The 15,180-nt window shown below is 38.3% G+C and overlaps 1 protein-coding gene across 1 annotated transcript; it reads right to left on the reverse strand.

The window, feature by feature from the left end:
- Nucleotides 1-365: 365 nt before the first annotated feature.
- CSN7 (COP9 signalosome subunit 7) lies at nucleotides 366-13,780 on the reverse strand. The gene is made up of 5 exons (XM_002049611.4): nucleotides 13,501-13,780; nucleotides 13,193-13,445; nucleotides 947-1,167; nucleotides 731-890; nucleotides 366-660 (listed from the first exon to the last, which is right to left on the reverse strand). The coding sequence occupies exons 1-5, from the start codon at nucleotides 13,684-13,686 to the stop codon at nucleotides 638-640; spliced, it is 843 nt and encodes a 280-aa protein (XP_002049647.1). The 5' UTR covers nucleotides 13,687-13,780; the 3' UTR covers nucleotides 366-637.
- Between the last annotated feature and the right edge of the window lie 1,400 nt (nucleotides 13,781-15,180).

The following is a 15,180-nucleotide window of genomic DNA, read 5'->3' on the forward strand; positions in this document are numbered from 1 at the left end:
TAATCGTGTTTTGATGTGCTCGACGTCCAAATAAGTTTTGCATTAAACGCTTTTGCTGAAAATTTATGAAACATTTGATGGAATCAGGTCAATTATGGAGCGAGTGGCAAAGGAAAAGGCAATCATGGAATGTCCAAAATGTTTTGGCACGCATTTAACTTCACACTGTTTGCGCGCCTCGTTGGGCGCATTGCTAATTAGCCGCAAATAACTGATGTATGCCACATTGTGCGGCCCGCGCGAACACAAGCACACTCATGCGTGAAGTTGTATATGGGTGTGGGTGTGTATCTATTCCGCACGCAAATTAAATGCTATGAAATGGACATGAGCACGTAAACAAATATCGCATTTAGACAAGCTCATTTATCAAAATAAGTAGCAACGTTTCTGGTATTTTATTTGAAATTTGCTGAACTGTATTTTTAATTGTTATTATTTAGCAATAAGTTTAATGACTAATTATGGATACCAGAGGGTGCGTTTATGCTGGTGCGAATGCGGCTGCTATTGCTGTATTAAGTCTTTAAATGAGTTGCATTTTGGTTCCAGTACATGCCGAATGTGCCAATTCTCAGCTGCCCCGCGGCGCCGAATTGGGCCTGAGCAGGCTTCTTGGCACTCGGCCGGCCTGCACTCACTTGCTGAATTTAAGGCCAACTTCAAAAGAAAGGCATATAAAAACAGATATTTGTTGAAACAGTGTTATTTTATGTATTATTTTACTCACCCGCACTGCTGCGTGGATTCTTCATTTTTGTGGGCTTCTTGCGCACCTCCGATTGGCTCATGCCGCTGGTGCCACTGGTGCCCGGCCCATGTGTGTCAATTTGCATGCTCTCATCACTGTCCGAGGCCTGGCTCTTTAGAACTTTTTTCAAATTGATGAGCTACTCAAGTGGAACACGGTTCAGCATGATGGTCAATAGTGTGGCTGTACACTTACCTCCTGCTCGATGCGCTCCTTGTTATACAGGCGCTTGGCTTTCTCGGCATTTGCATAGTTAATCTGCATTTCAATGCAATTGGAGACACCATCACAGGAATTGACCCACGCCTGCAGAGTTTCCACTATCTTGCCTGTATAGCCAGGTGGTATGTCACGCCCCTGGGCATAGTCGACCTCCAGAATGCGTGTGTTCTGAAACAGTTTGCCATGTATGATGTCTGCTTAGAAGAAGAAAAATGTAGCCTGAATTATTAAATGCTTTAAAATGCCACAAAAAGCTATGAGCAGCAAATAAAACGATGAGAGACTACACTGTATTTTATGCTGCACAAATGCAACATTTACTCCAAATTCTGACCCCTCTTTTAATAGTCATGCAGATTTTTTATACTCTACCCCAGCTACTAAGTATGTCACATGCTGTCAAGTAAAGCTGATTAATTGTCCAGAACGAGTGGAGTGCGTCGTGCATCAGCTGGCCAATGGGCAGCACTGAGGGCAACTTTGAATTTAAATGTCAATCCAATAAATAAGTGGACTCAAGTGACGCCTGCAGCCGGCTCAAAAAATCGACTTTCACAACACACAAGCACAGCCAGAGCGCAGGAACAGGTTGAGTTGATTGTGGCCCGGATATGTGGCATATAGTTAGCTGCCCAACGATAACTACGACAAAGGATCCTTGGCGAACACTTCAAAGTGCTTCCATGTGTCATTCGTTGGCATCTTAGTGCCGGGCACACAAAAAGTTTTCGGTATGAGAACGTGACCTTCGGGCTTACACAGACAGTCTAGTTTTCAGAAGGCATTAAACATAGCCCAACACCAAGTTCGCAACAGCTGCATGGGCGGAGTAAAGTTCAAAAAACTTACAAAACTTTCTGACCCAAAAAAGAAGGTTGAGTTTGAAAATCGTGAAATGCCGTATAAATATTTGATTAGCATCTAAAAGGATTTCATATTAAGCTCAAATCTTAAATTGCTATATAAATATTTAATTGCCAATAAATAGGATTTCCTAGTTCTTAATTCTATGACTTTTTAAACAAATAAATTATCAAAATAAGTTAGGACAATAATCTAGCAATTTTATATGATTTGTATAGCCTTAATAAAATAAGTATACCATACACATAGTTTTACTATGTATTTGGCAACGTAATTTTATTATATAAAATTTGTGAAAATAGAAATTCGAGTATTCAATTAAGATATTTATAATAATATAAGCGCTGTAAGTCTCCTTTAATCCATTCAAACAGTTTTAAAAGCTTTCATAATCAACATTGAAGTGGCTGCAATCTGTCCCTTTATCAATTCAATATCAATTAAATTGATGAGAAATTTGAGAAATAAAACAAAAATCGCAAATATCAAAAAATTCAGACAAATCAATTTTGCCCGTACAACGATATCGATGATAATTATTTACTCGTACAAGCCAGCAGCCGCCATGAGCTCCCAAGGGGGAGTCGAGTCTACTGGCAACTGATAAAATAATGAAAAATACTCGTTATTCGATGAACATTCGAATATTTAACTTTTGTTTTAGATATTTTACGGCAGCCAGCATAGCCGAGGGCTTATGTGATTAGCTTTCAGTGTTGGCCAGCAGCTACTCAATTACCAATATCCAGTCGAAAGTGTAAGCCCGGAAGCGCAGCATTTGGCTGGAAATTGCACGGGACAGGCCAAAAACGATTGTTGGCCGTAATTAGTTTGAAATTGTTAGGGCGCTTAAATCGGATAACCATGGATTAGTAGAAATTTTCAATTGAATAGTTTTCCAAAGGGGTTGCGTTCGCTGTGCTATAAAGTACTTAAGTGTTGTATAATCAGTCGGGGGAAAGATAGAGGACTATGAACAGGGCCATAACGAATGGCCAAAAATGATAGCTAGTGTTAGAAACTTTGGGCCACGGCCAGGCGAACCCATTAAATGTCCTGGGTGGAGTTTCGCCCTTTTCTGGCCAAGTGAAAGCACAAGTTAAGACATTAAGCGCCTTTCTGGCATTGAATTAACGGCTAGTTGGCCTTGAACGTCGCCGCACACGACCAACTTTTGTCACAAATACGAACCAAAAAATGTGCAGCATAGTTGCCAGCACAGATCTTATTCCTTTTGCACAGGGGATCCACCTCCTGCCTTGCTCCTTCTGTCTGTCAATTTAAGCATTTCCTTTGATTAGCCGGGACGCAGGCATTTTAATTGAATTTGAGCCCAAGAAGCATGCAACAAATAAATGATAAAAAAAAAACATGACGAGCGCCTCCATCAACGCCAGTAGTAAGTGGGCGTGGTTTCCACAAGTGTTGTAAAGTTTTGCGGTATTTTTGGCGTTGACATGTGTCTTGGTTTTGCGGTGCGCAAAAATACACGAGCCTTTCCACGGGCGTGCATGTGTGTGGGCCTGTGAATGGGGGTGTCAGCTCGCAAAGCTGGAAACTCAACCCCAAAACAATCAATCATGCTTTTTGTGCACGCCGCACCCAGGGGCCAGGGGCTGCCACAAATAGTGCCAAAAATTGCGCAGCTCGCGCGGAATCTGACTGCGACTGGTAGAGACTGGCTGGGTAGTGGCTGCTCATATATATATTATATTGGCGCAGTGCATATTAAAATTGTTAAAACACGCTTTTAGGCGCTCGAATAACGACAAAAAAACAAACGAAGAAAAATCATAAAATATACATTCACAAATGAAAAATTCCAAACGTGCAAAAAGCATTTGCTAATTTCGTCAAATAAGACGCAATGCAGTTTTTGAGTCTTCAGACATTTGAATTTAAAATCATCATCAATCAACCCATTAGTGTGAGCTAAGTGTGAAAACTCAATTTTATTTAAATGAAAAACAGGCCAAGTGGCAAAAATGCAGATACAATTATAAAGTCTCACTGAGAACATTGACGGAAGATGCAAATATAGAAACCCTGCAATCCAAAGAGCAAGTATGTAATATAAATTGTTTGCTCAGTATCTATTTCAAGTGATACTTAATATATATTAATATTTAAATATAAAAAAAAATATATATATATAATATACAAAACTAAGCTAAACAACATAATGATTATAATACGTTTTTTGTAATTTTGTCGGTAATTGATTGCCCAAATGTTGAGTTTATTTTCATTCTTTTATTTTGTTTTTGTTTCTCATCCTTTGTTATATCCGCAAAACGCAATAAGTTGACGCCAATTTCGCCCCCGCTGAGTGCTTAACGGAGCGGCGCATCTAAATGGCTAGTCAAAGGAATGTGAAGCTGAACATTATGAAAAGTTTGCATACACCTGTCGCTGACAGCTTTAGCTAAAGCTGGCAGCAGATTTTTTCCCCGAAAGTAAAATGAAAACTTATTAATTGAAAATTCAGAATACCGACAGCAGGCGACAGACAGGGTATACAGAGGTACGGTAGAATATAGCCGCCCCGGAAACTTGTGCCATCAATATAAAGTCGGGCAGGCAACTATTGGAAACTTTTCACCTAAAACTGACAAAGTGCAGGGGAAGCTGTTCGAAACTTTGGCGGCCCGACTTACAACAATGTTCCGCACTCGTCCAAAAAATATGCGATGCAAGCGCAAAGTAATCAAAAACAGCTGCACGACCAACATGTGGGCAATGGGCGCGGCTGTGGGCGGGGGCGTCGGCCTGGGCGTGGCTCATATCCTGTTGTCAGTGTTGTGTCAAACAAACAACAGCAACTGCAATAAATGCACGCATTGCAAAATCGGAAAAACCACAAAAATATGGAGAAAAAAAAGTAATAAACAAAAGTGCTTAACTCAGGAATACCCGACTAGGAAGTGCTCTGTGCCCCGCAACAAGCTTTTGCTGCAAGCTTCGTCTTAAATAAGTTAACTATTTTGAGTTTATGTATACTATGCTACGTATAATATGTTATGCTTAAAAATCCAAGACTCGAAGTCGATATTTATGGTTGATCATGGGAATACGAAAATATTTTCTACCTCAAATTGAAAATACCCGGATCTAGATCGACCCAGCTTGTATTCTAAATATATATATGGGAACTGAAATGCTTCCTTCTGTCTGTTAAATACATGTACCCAAAAACAAAACACCATTAAACATTTTCAATGGGTAACAGGTATGAAACAAGGTAAATCCAAGTCAAAAGCTTAAAAGCGTTTTGTATAATGCGTCATTTCAGCTTTGACAAGAACAGCAATCTCTAAAGAAATTAAAGCGAGGATGAAACTAAACGCTTTGCCCATAAACCATGCCCTGCTATCAGCCCCAACCACCTTTTCACAAAAGCAACGCAGATTTTCGCATAAAAAACAGTCCAATCTCAAAACTATGCGGATGCTCGGCGAAGAGTTACCCTAAACATTTCAACATATAATATAGTGCGTTCATAGATAACTAACTTTAGAATACATGCTGTCAGTTTCGGAAAAATTATAGCTAATATTTGCCTAAAAACTTAAATAAAGTTTTGCTTTAAATTCAATCACTAATAAAATTAGCATAAATCATTCTTTATACGTTAGCATTTAAGTGATCTTATTTAACAGTTTTAACTTCTTATAGAAATGCAAGCGATATCTTAAGCTGAGGAAGAGACTGGCCACATCTTAGTCAAAGCTACAGGGTATTGGGAAAAAAAGACTGGTGCACACATCGCGATGCAGTGGGAATAACATCACAAATAGACTTTAGGAGCTTGCTGCGGTTATTTAAAGCTCTCTTGTCGTCGTTGTTTCAAATGCTGTTGCTGTTTTTGAATGTGCAATTTTTTGGTAGATCTGAGAATTAAAGCAAGCTTAGCTTAGGAAAGTTGATGCATCTGACAACGGACACATGCTTAAGCTACGTTGATGAGGGTCGAAATCGCTAGAACCAATGCGCCAGCAGCAAAACAAATGAGGGCACCACAAAGGCAGAGGTAAATTAGTAAAACCTGATGAAACCAGAGTTTATGACATAACGCAAAGGTTATTACAAGTGTATAACATCACAGATGAATCATAGAAAATTAAATGAAGTACAAAAATCGTGGACAAATCGCCAAGATTCGCGCACAATTAATTAATTAAAGAACAACATGTAAATTGTATGCTGTTTCGGTATAGATTGAGTATGTTGAGACGGCGTACAAAATATTGTTAAATAAATAATATATTTAAAAAAAAAACAGAATAATAAATAAATATACAATACACTCATATATACAATTCTATATTATTTCCCTAGTTTTTAAGTGCTGAACAGCAAACAATTGAAAAATGTGCCCAAAATTAATTTAGACAAGACGTTGCCACCACCGGACATTGTTTAGACTACAACTATAGCCACTCAACTTGCCAAGTTTCAATTATAGAATGCATTTAATTAACGTAAGCACCTTGGGACACAACACCTCCGACGGCATGCTTATCAGCGCGCTGCCAAGACAAATGATGCTCTAATGGGCCCCCGTGAAACGTGAGGCAAGAGCAAACATTAACGGCGCACAAAGCACCCGAAAAGCTACTGCAAACAACAGGAGTCGTGTCCTGCGGTGCCCCGTAGCTGCCTAATGGCAGCTTATGTCTACAAGCCCCGCGACCGCCTCACAATGCCTATCCAATTGCGATTTTAGATTACAGCGCCTAATAGTATGCAACGCTTTTTAGGTGTCCAGATTGTCGCCCTCTCGTGATGGCTCAATGATGCCTATCATAATATAAATCTCTGCCGTTGCTCCTGGCTGCGTCTGTGGCCGGGATTTTGTTTTGAAAATTTGAAAAGCAATTAAACAGGTAGTTCGCCTGGACAGCCACTCTGTGTACTGCGTCTTATTTATGAGGACAGACTGCCTAAAGCCCACGGGCTATGGTCTAACAATATTCAGTTCTCACTTTATGTGCTCTGTTGATTACTTCGATAATGGACGAGAAGATTATATTTAAGCTCTATTTATTTTAAGCATACCCTGTACTAATGCAAATGTACAAAGTGTGGTGCAGGTTTATCCCGTTACGAGAAGTGACCAAATGCGTCCCATTAGACATCATGACATTTATATATAAATGAATATATGCGTATTGTAAGAGCTGCGCCTTTTAGATTTCCGCATTTTGTCCATTAAATTCACAGCCTGCCATAGCTTAAAAATGCGAAAAATCCATGCAATTGCAAATTGTAGCTATTTGTAAATATTTAATTTATTTCGCTATTTCGTTGGACGCATCCATAAAAATGGTTCTTCTCGCTTGCTTTTTATTTGAATATTCTTTAATGGTTTAGTTTTAAGCGTTATAGTGTTTGTTTCGCTTTGGAAATTGCTGCTACAGAAAACAAGACAAAAACAAGTAAAAGGTTTTAGTCTGGAGCTCCTGACTAGGGGATACCCTGAACCCTCTTATTCCAACATCAAATGCATATATATATTCTATTTTAGAAGCTGCCAAGTTTGGGGACTCTAGCTCTTATTATTTACCAAAATTGCCCAAAAAACAGGATATCGATATCGATTGCTTGGAAATGGAGTAAGTTATCGTGATTTAACCCGTTGCCATTTTGTCGATTTGGATCAAATTTTTGGATTTCCTTTTGTTGATGCCAATCGATAGAACTGATCCTTACGAGTCAAAAATGGTTTAAAGTCTAAAACCGGACATTATTTGACGGAAATATTCCAAATAATCATCAAAAAGATGGAATTTACGAACGAATCGGATTTTGCCTACAACATTGTTTTTAACAGAACAATGCTTACTTTTCTTAAATGCCAATTGATGGTAGGGATCCGTATGCATTCAAAAAGGGATAACATTTTATCAATCGTCGAAAAAGTTTCGATTTTCGCACCGATTCCGCGGGGAATTATGTCGTTTTGGAATGTCATATCTCCGCGCAGAGCTATTACCCGAAATATTAATATAATTCATCGAAAAAGTTTCGATTTTCGCACCGACCTCTATTTTGAAAAAAAAACGTGATGTAACCCGTTGCCATTTTGTCGATTTGGGTCAAAATTTTAAATTTCTTTTTTTGATGCCAATTGATAGATCAGACATTATTTAACGGATATATTCCAAAATATCATCAAAAAGGTTGACTTTACTTGACTTTGACTTTTTTTTTTGTCTTTAACATTTTTGAACCCATCGATGCTTAATTTCTTAAATGCCAATTGATGGTAGGGATCCGTATGCATTCAAAACGGTATAACATTTTAAAATCAGACATTATATACCCGAAATAATAAAAAAAAATCATCGAACAAGTTTCGATTTTCGCACCGACTACGCGGGGAGTTATGTCGTTTTGGAACGTCATATCTCCGCGCGGAGCTATTACCCGAGATATTAAAATAAATCATCCAAAAAGTTTCGATTTTCGCACCGACTCCGCGCGGAGTTATGTCGCTTTCGAACGTCATATCTCCGCGCGAAGCTATTACCCGAAATATTAATAAAATTCATCGAAAAAGTTTCGATTTTCGCACCGACCTCTATTTTGAAAATAAAACGTGTTGTTACCCGTTGCCATTTTGTCGATTTGGGTCAAAATTTTAAATTTCTTATTTTGATGCCAATTGATAGAACTAATCCTTACGAGTCAAAAATGGTATACAATTCCAAAATCGGACATTATTTGACGGAAATATTCCAAATAATCATCAAAAAGATGGAATTTACGAACGAATCGGTTTTTTGTCAACAACATTTTTCAACCCATCAATGAATAATTTGTTTGAATGCCAATTAATGGTAAGGATCCGTACGCATTCAAAAAGGTATAACATTTTAAAATCTGACATTATTTACCCGAGATATTCAAAAAAAATCATCGAAAAAGTATCGATTTTCGCACCGATTCCGCTGGGAGTTATGTCGTTTTGGAACGTCATATCTCCCCGCGGAGCTATTACCCGAGATATTAAAATAAATCATCCAAAAAGATTCGATTTTCGCACCGACTCCGCGCGGAGTTATGTCGCTTTCGAACGTCATATCTCCGCGCGGAGCTATTACCCGAAATATTAATATAATTCATCGAAAAAGTTTCGATTTTCGCACCGACCTCTATTTTGAAAAAAAAACGTGATGTAACCCGTTGCCATTTTGTCGATTTGGGTCAAAATTTTGGATTTCCTTTTTTTGATGCCAATCGATAGAACTGATCCTTACGAGTCAAAAATGGTACACAATTTCAGAATCGGACATTATTTGACGGAAATATTCCAAATAATCATCAACAAGATGGAATTTGTCAACAACATTTTTCAACCCATCAACGATTAATTTGTTTGAACGCCAATTAATGGTAGGGACCCGTACGCATTTAAAAAGGTACAACATTTAAAAATCAGACATTTACCCGAAATATTAAAAAAAAATCATCGAAAAAGTTTTTATTTTCGCACCGACTCCGCGGGGAGTTATGTCGTTTTGGAACGTCATATCTCCGCGCGGAGATAAAAATCTTTTCATCGGGTGTGTGGCCAAGCAATGTTTTTTTTTCAAAGCTGTGCAACAGTACGGCCACCACGGTTTGCTTACTCTTTCACACAACGGAAAAGAGGATATAGGTTTTGTAGAATGCCCGTCTTGCTGTCCATATGAACGCAATTTTTTTACGCTACTGAAACTAAAAATGCTTGATATATGTTCTTGTGCGTACTTTTCGATATTTGGAACAACAAATACAGAAAGATACTTCTATAGTCTATATATTTGATTCTTGCGTGGCACATTAGGCAAATTTATAACCTGATATTGGCCTCGAATGAGTATTACGCAGTCGGTTGCGCCCGTTCGCAATATTTTTGGTTGGTTGCATTTGTTGAGCTGAGCAATATTACAACTGGCAGTTAGTTGGGCTGTTTCCAAAGCTATTTGCGCGGCTTGCTTTGGCCTAGGCCGAAAAGTCAACAGCTGCGAGAAAATTCCGTGCGAGTTTTCTAATCAATGCAGCAATCCTAAAAATTTTTTGGGGATTGGCTCTGGTTGCGTTTAACTTGTGGCTTTTGCGAGCTGCACACAACAGAATTTAAATTCACTGCAATAGGGGGTCAAATAGTTAGTTAGAATTCTGCACAAGCTCAGCTGAAATTAATTAAAAATAGCGGGAAGCGCTGCTGGAGGAAAACAAGAGAGAGAGAGAGAGAGAGAGAGAGAGAGAGAGAGAGAGAGAGAGAGAGAGAGAGAGAGAGAAACCTCTGAAAATTTGGCAATAAAAGTATGTTGCAACAGTTTCAGTTGCTTTACTACATGCTACAGAAAATAAGCCACAAAATACGCAAATGGCAACAGCTTTGGTCTGGAAAATTCTTCGAAAATACCTGAATGCATTATATCCCCTGAGACAATTAGGGTATTCATGCTCTCAGGCGTAAGGGCTCAGCTCAGCAGAAATGTACACTAATTAGGTTTGCAGCAAAATATCGGGCATCTAGCCAAAATTCATCTTAAAATGCTACGTTAAAGTCATATTTTATTTTAATTAATTAAAAGCATGAGCAACCTAGACTACCGTAGCAAACTTGGGATATTGGGACGATTTGATGATACAACAATTTTATGTGATGGTTTCTTCATATATAATTTTAAAAAAAATTTCAACGGACTCAAGTTCATAATTCAAAGCTCTGCATAAAATCTTTATCAATACGTGCTTCACCGATTTGGGAAATTTCACCCGCAACAGTGGTAAATAATCTTATAGTGAAACGATATGGATAAGATTTATCATGGGAGTTACAGTTTTTTCACACCATAAAATTCTTCTCGATCGATCGTTCCTATGTCAGCTATACGATATTGTGGTCCGATCCGGTTCCGATATATGTAATATATTTATGATATTACATTATAGAAAAATTCATTTTTAATATATTAATAGTATGCACGGTATTTAAAAGTTGATTTCTACTTCTTTCAAATATAAGTAAAATACATGTCACAATTTATATACGGTTTAAGATTGCTTTAACCATGCATTTACCAAGAATTCAACTCAAAACTAAGTGAATATTGCCAGACACTACATTTAAGCTGAATTTACTTCAGACCAGTAAAATATTATTATGGCAAACTTAAGGGAGCAACTGGTGGGTTTGGTTGCTTCATTGTTTTTATGTCGAGCAGGAAGGTAAGGGCACAAGCAGTCCGGGAACGTCCACTAACTGGGCCAATCAAGTGCACTGCCTTAGCGGGAGTTGAAGCAGACGAGAAACATGACACGAGTTTATTTTGAATTCGTACCAACTGTTACCAGTCAGTCAGACAGTCAGTCGGTCGCGAATAATATTCGGGGTGTGACTTTCACCTCATTGAAGTCCGTTTTGATGCCTTCTCAGCTGTTGCCGCGGCCTTAAAATGGTAATTGAGGCGCGCTCATCGTTCGTTAGCCAGTCGGAAAAATAGAAAAATTAGCATTTGATTTAATTATGCAAAATTTAATGTGAAACTTGTGAAACATAACTGCAATTTGTGGGGCAAAAGGGAGCTAGCCGTAAGAGTTGCATGGCGAATTAAATTGTATTTACAGGCCCTTTTAAAATGATGTATACCACCTAATTAGCGGCAATATATAATTGCATCAATTAAAGTGTAGAGGTGTTAGCTAATTAATATTATCATACGAATGATTCGAAACAACATAGCGCGACTTCAGCTTATCGCAAATTCTGATTCCGCACGCACGCTGCAATTTTTGAAATAAATTTAATGCAGTTAACTTATTTTATGCTCAACTAGCTTTGAGTAAAGTTTTGCGGATGTCGTCTGGGGTGATGCTTGCTAAAAAGTTTTTTAATTACAGCTACAATTTGCATTTTTTACCCCCTTAAAAAGATTAATTACCCTTGCAGCGTTACGGTATATCTGCGGTATTAAAACTTTTAACATGATAATGAGCTAAAATTTTATTATAAAGTAATTTGCTTGTTGCTTTGATTTTTTGAATTACCTTAATATGTAAGCATCTTTGATATAATATAAATTCTATATTTTTGACTGATTGTCCCTACAGGAGCTAGGTAGTCTTTTTGATACGGTTTAATGAGGCGAGAAGAGTGAAGCTCGTAACTGCTGAGCTTTGTCAAGTTAGAAAAGTCTTTGGTATAGTAGAAGTAGAGTATGTTAAGTTGGCCAAATAATATATACAATATTGATTTTTCCTATAGCAGCCATATATACGGCTGCATTTGGTCAAATTATATTGAAAAACAATGAACGTTTTAGTACAAGAACGTAATTATCGACCGATGTTTCTAAGGCATCTATTCGATTCCGCTGACAACAGAAAAAGGACTATGCTAAATTTGGTGAATGCAGCTTTACGTCGGCGAGGAGGAGAATCAGGTATAGAGAAATGAAGCAGAAAGCTGAACAATCTCTACTTTTGGACGGTTCTTACAAGCGGACATCTCCTAAAGGCACCAAAATTTTTTTAAGTCGCAAATATTGTTTTTTATTTTACAAATGAAGTCCACAATGGACTGGACCTAGCAAATCATTTTTAAGACAAACATATTTTACTATTCAAATAAATTTGTGCTCTATCAGTACACATATAAACACATAAATCCGTTTTTCTTATTTCAAAGAGGGATTTCAATTTTTCACGAGCGTATACTAAGTTGAAAGACAATATCTAAGCAAGGCCGGGCAATACCGCTAATACCAGATAAAACGAGAACGTATAGTTATGTTCGGTATGCCGGATATTTAATACCCTTGCAGAGATGAGAAAATGGTGATGCTCGTAAATGCTGAGATTTACAAAAATATCTTGGAAAACACAATATGGTGCCATAAAATAATTTAATTAAATATGGTGAATATTTAGATATAGTTTTCAACCGATCCTTCCTTTGGCAGCTTTATGATATACTAGTCCGATCCAGCCGGTTCAGGGATACGTACTGCGTGCAACAGAAAGAGGGACGTATGCAGACAGACAGACGAACATGACTATACCGACTCGGCTGTTGGTACCGATGAAAATTATATATACTTTATGGGGTCGGACATGTCTCTTATGCGTTATACATTTAGAAACAATATTATAATACTGTCTGCAAGGGTATAAATTATATATTACTTAGGGTTTTATAAATTTCTCCCTTGCCAATGCTTGCATATGGCGTTATAGAATTCATATTGGAATCTTGAATATTTATATAATTTCATTGATAGCACACCTCCACTTTGCACACTCCAAAGTATTCCACATCGAATGATACTAATTTTGTGTACAAATAAATTATTTACGCACCTGCATAAATGGCCTCTATGATGATATCCTCCAGGTGTCGCACATTATCGATTTCCAGTTCGTTCAGCAGCACTGCATATGGAATGCTTTTGGATTTAATGGCCAGCGAGACAATGGTCAGATGCTGCAGCTTCTTCTGCATTGCGGGCGTCAGCTCAATGTATTCCTGCGGCTGTGCACGGAACTGTTTGTAGGTGCCGTAGGCGAACAAATTGAGAGTGTTGTAGTACTTGGCATCGGGTCCGTCTTTAAGCTGTAGCAAAAGTAAACTTTAGCTGGGCTTGGAGTGGATACTACCGGTTACCTACTTCGGCCACATTGGGCTCTGCCAGAAGCTCACCGAACACAAACACATTCGGCGCATCCAGCACTTGCTTTATGACATCGAGTAGCGCGGCGCCGGTTGCGTTCTTGGCCAGCAGGCAGAACTGCTGCAGAAATGTCTCCTTGTTGTTGCTGGGCTCTTCATTGCCGAGCAGCATATCCTGAGCCATTTTGATTACTGTCTGCGTTTAATTTGCAATTTGTTTCTTATTCTTTAATTGCACAGCTGCTGTGCTATTGCTTGGTTTACTATCGATTGTGACAATAGCAAACGATATAACGATATAGCATGGCAAGCGTTACGGAAAAAACTATCGACTGCAGCTCTATCGATATATAAGTTGTTGGCGTCAGCTGTTTCCCGGCACTAAGCATGTTAAAAAGCTGGTTGCTATGACAATCGAAGTCTGTAGGCTGAAAATGTACGCGCGCTTTTATAGATTTAAATTTTACAGCCTTAACTCCATACGAATTGATATATTAAAAATTTATTTTGAACAATTTAACCTATAAAAATACCACGAAGGGACATATATACATAGATTTCATTATAGTAGCACAACATTCAGCGTGTGATACATTTTTATAATGTTTGTGTACAGAACAGACTTCAATTTAAAGGATACGGATTCTTATTAAGTTTAATACAGGCACTGAAACGTTTAATCAAAACAAAAAATATATTACAAATTTTCATTTATATTTTCTGGATCAGCCACTCGTTAATGGTTTTAAAACCTTTTAATACAATATTGTTTTCCCTTTAAACCACTTTTCACGCTCTCACATCAATTTGCACATCTGACACACACACTCACACACTCGCATATACAAGAGCCTTAATCTTTGGGGAGCGGTTGTAAAAATGCCGGTAGCCATATAAAGTTTCCCCCTCATCAACTAACGCTGCCGAACACTCTGTGCGTCTTTCTACATAGGCCTTACTTATTATGTATTTGCCGAGTCTGCAAAAAAAGTAAAAAAAAGGTGCAGGTCAAAGTTGGAAACCCTTTATTATGGGGCGCCGTCTGTGCAGCTGTTTGGGTGTGAAGCCTTTGGGGTCTCGCTTGCTCGTCGATTATGAAAAGCTAAGAGAGGCGCATATAAAGGGTCAAAAGCCTTAGGGGACATATATTGGACTCAAGCATGACAGAAAGACATTCTGCATCCGCTTTAAAGGCACGAAGAAATTTAAAAACGCTAGGCCTAATGCCTTTTTTGATAAACTTTTTTTTTGCCTTGTGGCATGTCCATTCATGCAACATGCAACTATGCCGACCACTGCAGATTGTTAGCTGGCTGCCAGCCCTGTGGCAGCATACAAATGCCATTTGCATTGTAGAAGTTGGGGGCAGTCACAACGATTGGCCTACAGGCTGACCAGTTCAATATGCGTTCCAATTGGATTAACACGCCCCCGTTCGAGGCAGGGCACGGGAGCCTATTTTATTGGATTTTCGGACGTTGCATGTTGTGTGCATCCGAAATTGTTTTCTGTTTGCCAATTTACGGATTTTCAAATATTTGCGTGCATTGTGCAATGCATCGTAATATGTTTGACGCGATTTGGCAAAAACTTGTTTAGATATTTACAGTAATTTAGCTGAACAATTTCCAATTGGCTTTTTGGTGGGTTTCCGTTTCGATGTGCCACGCACAATATC

Source organism: Drosophila virilis, chromosome 5, assembly GCF_030788295.1.
Source record: "Drosophila virilis strain 15010-1051.87 chromosome 5, Dvir_AGI_RSII-ME, whole genome shotgun sequence".
Classification (NCBI taxonomy): domain Eukaryota; kingdom Metazoa; phylum Arthropoda; class Insecta; order Diptera; family Drosophilidae; genus Drosophila; species Drosophila virilis.